Below are 6,367 nucleotides of genomic sequence, written 5' to 3'. Positions count from 1 at the left end.
AAAATAAAGTTGAGTCTTGTACAAGAGCAACATCGACGCGATGAGTAGCGCTTGGTGGTGTGTGATGGTGGTAGTGGTAGGGATACTGAGTGAGAACGATGGATGAACGAGGCTATGGAGGCCTACATGAACCGCGAGCTAGAGCGGTACATGCGAAGGGTCGAACGCGACGGCGGTACCTCGCCCTCCACCGGTTGTCCACGCCGCGGCTGATTGATCGGGATCACGTAGCTGCACATCAGCGGCTATATGTACCTCGCCCGGACCCGCGGTTTCCGGCAAAATGTTCAGACGGCGTTTTAGAATGCAGAAGTTGTTTATGCGTGTCGTTGACGCTTTGGAGCGTCGATATATTTATTTTCGCTTCAGGCACGATGCGGCTAGCAGACACGGCCACACCCCTATCCAAAAGTGCACGACGGCAATCAGACAGGTGGCCTACGGAGGCGCGGCAGATATGTGGGATGAGTACCTCCACATCGGTGAGACGACTTCTCTGGAATGTCTGAAGTTTTTCTGTCAGGGCGTGACTCAAATTTTTGGTGAGCAGCACCTTTGAAGCCTTACCCCCCAAGATTGTCGAACCTGATGCAGATGCACGGGGAGCAGCCGTGGGTTCCCCGGGATGTTAGGGCAGCATAGATTGTATGCATTGGGAGTGGAAGAACTGTCCAACTGCTTGGAAAGGGGCCTACACGACCAGCTACAAGGGAAAGAATCCCACGATGATCCTCGAGGCCGTAGTTGATTACGGCTGTGGATCCGGCATGCGTATTTTGGGGTAGCCGGGTCGAACAACGACCTCAACGTCCTCAACTCGTCGCCCCTCTTCAACGAGAAGTATCAGGGCATCGGTCCAGCCGTCTCATTTGTGGCCAACGACAACCGGCATGATATGGGCTACTACTTGGCGGGTGGGATATACCCTAGGTGGCCTGTCTTTGTGAAGACGATTAGGCACTCGGCGGATGACAAGAAGGCCTACTTTGCGGAACGACAGGAGTCGGCGCGCAAGGACGTGGAGCGCGCATTTGGTGTGCTCCAGCCTCGATGGGCGGCAATTAAGGGTCCAACGCGTTTGTGGGATGTCAAATGCGTTGCTGATATAATGTACACCTGCATTATCATGCACAACATGATCGTCGAAGACGAAGGCGTACAACCGACTAGTTGGGCCAATGACGATGAAGCTGGTCCAAGCCACGGAACGGCCACCCCTAGCGTACGACATGGGGTACCTCTTGATGAAGTCGGCCGCCTCCAGGAATATGCCGACATGCGCCAAGTGGATGCCCATATTCTACTCCAAAAGGATATAATTGAAGAGTTGTGGGCACGGAGGACTGCACGACGATAGTTTTTTTTTCTTTATTATGTAATTTATTTTTTTAAATGAATGTACTTTTTTTTAATGCAATTAATGAATTTTCCCGTATATGTCTCGTAAATTTAATTTCGTATTTAATCGTAAATTTAATTCCGTAAATGTAGTTGTTTTGAATTATTTTTATTGTGGCTGGCCTATGGTTGGCCTATTTGAGTAAATGCTGACGTGACAGGTGGATTTTTAGTGCTGCTGACGTGGCAAGGAGAGAGAGTGGCTGACCTATTCTTATTATGGATGCTCTAAATAAAAAGAAAGAATGCACGTTCGTATGTGACATAAAAATTACTGTAATGTGTTATTTATGTATGTATTCTCCCATTGTTTACTTTTGTAGTTTCCGTAACTTCACCCTAACTTATGGTAAAAAATAATCTAAGATCATTAAATAAAAATTTTTGCAATCTAAAATATTGTTATTTTTGTATTCATTCTCTACTTGTTTATTTTTGTTATTTCCCAAATTTTATTATAAATTTGTGTAAAAAGTTAATTTAAGATTTAATAAAATGATCTAAGCTGAAATGTATGAATATATCATATAAATATATCAATTTCTTTAAACGTCAACTCTGCTTTTACCAATAGCCACTGTAGTACATCTCTAATTTATCTTTCATCTTTAATTGTTTTTTTTTTCATTCGTACCGCTTATGTAATAGTTATATCTGAAAACAATAATAAAAATACTCCATAATTATGGTATTATACAATATTCAATTAATAGTAATTTGATCCCAGACATTAAAATTCTCGCTAGCCTGGTGGAGTGGAAATACTTTCTCTTATAACGATAACTGACTGAAATCCTAAAATGAAGGAAGACTTGTATTTTCATTTTATTTATATTTAATCTTTTATTACTTTGCAAAAAAAAAAAGATGAGATTGAGCAGCTCAATCAAGATTTACCGGCGCCTAATGTCAGCGGCCGGGAAAGATGGGTGGGTTTGCAGTAGTTTGGAATCGGTACCCAAGGAAACGGCAGAAGCTGTAGTGATAGGCGCCGGAGTGGTGGGGTTGGCGGTGGCGCGTGAGCTGGCGATGAAGGCCGGAAGAGAGGTTTTAGTGGTGGAGTCGGCGCCGACTTTTGGGAGTGGGTCCAGTTCTCGCAACAGTGAAGTTATCCATGCTGGTATTTATTACCCTCCCAATTCCCTCAAGGTCATTTCATTTCCTGTTTCATTCTTCATTTTGTGTCACTTGCTATGTTACCTAGAATTAGGGTATGAAAAAAGGGTCTGATATTAGGGATTATTTCCCTATCAAAATGTGGGATGGGAATGTGAAAAACTTGTGGATTTGCAAAGCAGGCCAGATTTTGTGTGAGGGGAAGGCATTTGCTCTACGAGTATTGTAGACATCATGGCATCCCTCATAAACAGATAGGCAAGCTGATTGTGGCCACTCGGCCTTCAGAGACTCCCAAGTTGAGTGAGCTGATGGGTCGAGGTGTTGAGAATGGAGTTGAAGGTTTGAGGATGATGGACGGCCAAGAAGCTAAGCATCTAGAGCCTGAGCTGTACTGCACCAAAGCCTTGCTATCGCCCGTTTCTGGGATCATTGATAGCCATTCTTTGATGCTCGCGCTACTGGTATGTACTACTACTCCACTATCTAGTTTTGTCAAGACGAATGACTCGATAAAAAAAAAACCTTTTAGGGGGAAGCTGAGAGCCATGGAGCCATCTTCTCATACAACACCACTGTAATTGGTGGTAGATACGAGGGAGGCCAACTGCAGCTCTACGTTTGTGACAGCAGGTCCCTTAGAAACTGGGACAGGAAGTCTGCTTTGAAGCCTGATCTGATTCTTAGTCCCAGAATTGTTGTGAACTCTGCTGGCCTGGGTGCTCTGCCTCTTTCCAAGAGGATTCACGGCCTAGATGATAGGATCGTCCCCGTCCCCTACTTTGCTCGTGGCTGCTACTTCACGTTGTCAAACGTCAAATCACCTCCCTTCCAGCGTCTAGTCTATCCCATACCGGAAGATGGTGGCCTTGGGGTTCATGTCACCTTGGATTTGAACGGCCAGGTCAAGTTCGGACCTAATGTCGAGTGGATTGATGGCACAGATGACATCTCAAACTTCCTCAACCTGTAAGATTTCATTCTAGCATCTTGGAAACATGAAATTCTACAGATCACTTATTTACACATTGTGTCATCTAAGGTTCGACTATTCTGTGGCTGAAGATGGTGCAAATCGCTTTTACCCAGAGATAAGAAAATACTATCCACATCTAAATGATGGGTCATTGGAACCAGGATATGCCGGTATTCGGCCAAAGCTCACCGGGCCAATGCAGATTCCTAGTGATTTTATAGTACAGGCGAGTCACAGCATGCTGATAATATTTTTTCAATTGACAAATTGTTTCGTTCGATGTTCTTATCCTATAAATGGTATTCCAAATGCAGGGAGAGAAGATTCATGGCATACCAGGCTTGGTAAACCTCTTTGGTATTGAATCACCAGGCCTAACTTCAAGCATGGCCATTGCAGAACATGTTGCTGAGATAATGAATGACAGTCACAAAAAGTAGTGAAACTAGGTTTTACAATCACAATATTCAGTTTCTGAAATTTACTACAGCAAAATTTGATGAATTACTCATCACTTTGTTATGTTGTTTCTGAATTATCACGCATTAATATGAGCTTCACCCCTCTCTCTTTCTCTCAGCGTTTTCTTTCCTGCCTCCATTTGAATACAGGTCCTGACGTTGGACAAACGATTTCATCCTCACGAAGTTTCCGTTTCCGGCCCTTTTTCTGTATTAAGAGTAAATATGTGATCACTCCAACACTAGACAATCAAAGAGCACCAAGTAAATTAGAGACTGTTGTTGATACCTGTAATTCTTTCTGCATTGCCATATCCATGTATATCTTCTCTAGCTCTTTAACTCGGCTTCTTCTAGCCTCTAGCTCGCGGTATGAACCAATTGTCTTCCTGCATACGAGTTATTCTTTAGCAATCCTTACTATATAACTTTGATCTGAAGAAAGTAATTCTTTTAAAATATATGCATAACATAACTGTTAAGCGTTTTGCACGATTATGATCTTACAGGAGGAGCAACCTATAAACCATTTCATTACCTCTTAATATCCTTTGGCAAGTCTTCAAAAGAAGGGCTTTCTCTGTGTTCAGGCTTCTGAGCTCGAATTTCTCTTGCTTCAGCCCTAACGGGGGAATGATTTAAGAAATGGAAGCATTAAGAGTAATGTTGGTGGCTCTATACACACTAAATGCTTACTTTCCAAAAAACTACACAGATTATATCATATGCCAGACTAGAAAATAAAATTCACGACCAAGATCATCGGGTATGCCAAAAGACTTCACCCACAAGTCACGAGGTAGCCAAACTTAAGGAAATAGAGACAAACAACTTCATATTTAAAGCAATCAAACGAAGTAGCATCAGAATTGAGAAAGAAGGGAAGAAGCTAGCTTTTATCTCCAAAAACTGAAAACAACAGCTAACATAATCTTTTGCTTTTGCAATCATATGTTTTCTACAACAATATACTATCATGAAAAAAAACTTTGCAACTCCAAAGCTCTTAAAGAGAAACAATAATCATCCAAAAGGCAGATAAATCTCCGGACTTCCAACCTACCGATTAAGTTTAGAGTTACTTTATTCAACAGATTCACCATCAAAATATAACAAAATCATCAAGGATAACAAATACTCACCTGTCTTCAGCAAAGTATACATGTTGGGATGATGACCGGTTATCAACAGAGTGCAGCATAGCATTTAGCTTTTCGATTTTCTGTATCAGAACAAACAATGTTCAGACATTAAACCTATATAACAACTCTATCAAGGTAGGCCTAAATTAGATGAGAACCTTTTTCTCAGCCTGAAGTTTCTGCAAAATATATCCAATATCTTGCGTCTTCATTAACATGAGCTCTTCCTTAGAGTACTTGTTCGCTTCACCCCTTCACATTCAATAAGTCATACTCAATTACGCATGATTAGTCGATTACCACAACCTTTAATTTAGAAACATTGTATACATACTCCTGTCTGTGGACTCCATTAACAGTTTTGGAGTTAATCATCTTGAAGTAGAACTCATCAGGATTCCTAAACGCGGCCTTTTCTTTAAGTTTCTATCATGTACATATAGAGGCAATGTCAACAAACATTGTTAAAAATATGACTAAATTCAGTCTTGAGTGAATATTTACTTGCAATGTCTCCTCTTTCCTGTGGAAGGAGCGTGCACGCTCGACATAATCCTTATGCTTCTCGAGCAACCCAAATTTCTTCCTCGATTGCCTGGCATTGCATACCACTAAAATATTTTAGAAAAGATGAAAAATAAAAAAAAATTGAAAAAAAAGAAAAAAGGAAGAAAAACACGCACGGCTGTGAACGCTCCTTGTGAGCTTTTCTCGGGAGAGCATTCCTCAAAGAAGACATTTTCACAACAAAAACCCTAAGTAATGAGACGAAACACTGCACATAAACAAAGCTGTAATTTACTAATTGCAAAAAACTAAAAAAAAATAGGTTTGATAATTCAATTGAAACATGAAATACCGTATAAATAGAGAGGTAATTGATATAGGGTTAAGAAATGGAGCTCGGAAGCGCCAGCCTCGCCGCCGCAGTGAATAAGGAGGCGGTTCTAGTTTTGCAGAATGTCGGTATTTGGAAGGGGATTAATTGTAGCGCCTTCTCATAAATTGGGTATTTATTTTCCTACTCAAACAATTGGGTTATAGTGGCCTAATGTGAAAAGCCTTTTAATCAGGCCCAATAACTATTGAATTGAAAGATTAATATCTTAGGCACACCAAACAATAGACCCTCGTATTGTACAAGGGGGGTTGTGTTATATCGTTCATTCACCTTTAAATTACTAATTACATTAAAAGGTATAAGATCATACAATCACAGATGTAAAAAAAATGTTAATTAGAGATATTAATGTCAATTAATAAAAAATTAGTTA

The 6,367-nt window shown here is 40.9% G+C and overlaps 2 protein-coding genes across 3 annotated transcripts; one reads left to right on the top strand and one right to left on the bottom strand.

Annotated features, from left to right (window-relative positions):
• Window positions 1-2,169: 2,169 nt before the first annotated feature.
• Window positions 2,170-4,069, top strand: LOC125196864 (L-2-hydroxyglutarate dehydrogenase, mitochondrial). The gene is made up of 5 exons (XM_048095523.1): window positions 2,170-2,547; window positions 2,697-2,978; window positions 3,047-3,483; window positions 3,557-3,716; window positions 3,805-4,069. The coding sequence occupies exons 1-5, from the start codon at window positions 2,266-2,268 to the stop codon at window positions 3,928-3,930; spliced, it is 1,287 nt and encodes a 428-aa protein (XP_047951480.1). The 5' UTR covers window positions 2,170-2,265; the 3' UTR covers window positions 3,931-4,069.
• Window positions 3,884-6,074, bottom strand: LOC125196865 (probable U3 small nucleolar RNA-associated protein 11). 2 transcript variants are annotated; one of them, XM_048095524.1, is made up of 9 exons: window positions 5,953-6,074; window positions 5,777-5,868; window positions 5,598-5,688; window positions 5,428-5,519; window positions 5,252-5,345; window positions 5,094-5,173; window positions 4,490-4,573; window positions 4,241-4,340; window positions 3,884-4,159 (listed from the first exon to the last, which is right to left on the bottom strand). In XM_048095524.1, exons 2-9 carry the CDS (start codon window positions 5,830-5,832, stop codon window positions 4,067-4,069), a joined length of 690 nt encoding a protein of 229 aa, XP_047951481.1. In that variant the 5' UTR covers window positions 5,833-5,868; window positions 5,953-6,074; the 3' UTR covers window positions 3,884-4,066. The 2 variants fall into 2 exon arrangements, with proteins under 2 accessions (XP_047951481.1, XP_047951482.1); XM_048095525.1 differs by having other exon boundaries at window positions 5,777-5,848; window positions 5,953-6,064.
• Window positions 6,075-6,367: the final 293 nt, after the last annotated feature.

Source organism: Salvia hispanica, chromosome 6 (genome assembly GCF_023119035.1).
Source record: "Salvia hispanica cultivar TCC Black 2014 chromosome 6, UniMelb_Shisp_WGS_1.0, whole genome shotgun sequence".
Lineage (NCBI taxonomy): Eukaryota > Viridiplantae > Streptophyta > Magnoliopsida > Lamiales > Lamiaceae > Salvia > Salvia hispanica.
Note: the sequence above shows the minus strand (reverse complement) of the source record. Positions and strands in the feature narration are given on the sequence as shown.

Bases quoted from the DNA above. Each gene is read 5' to 3' on its own strand.
- LOC125196864 (XM_048095523.1), top strand. From the start codon at position 2,266: ATGAGATTGAGCAGCTCAATCAAGATTTACCGGCGCCTAATGTCAGCG. The intron at 3,484-3,556 runs GTAAGATTTCAT...GTGTCATCTAAG, and splicing joins ATCTCAAACTTCCTCAACCT to GTTCGACTATTCTGTGGCTG. The intron at 3,717-3,804 runs GCGAGTCACAGC...TTCCAAATGCAG, and splicing joins CTAGTGATTTTATAGTACAG to GGAGAGAAGATTCATGGCAT.
- LOC125196865 (XM_048095524.1), bottom strand. From the start codon at position 5,832: ATGTCTTCTTTGAGGAATGCTCTCCCGAGAAAAGCTCACAAGGAGCGT. The intron at 5,346-5,427 runs GTATGTATACAA...TTGAATGTGAAG, and splicing joins AATGGAGTCCACAGACAGGA to GGGTGAAGCGAACAAGTACT. The intron at 5,174-5,251 runs GTTCTCATCTAA...GTTCTGATACAG, and splicing joins AACTTCAGGCTGAGAAAAAG to AAAATCGAAAAGCTAAATGC.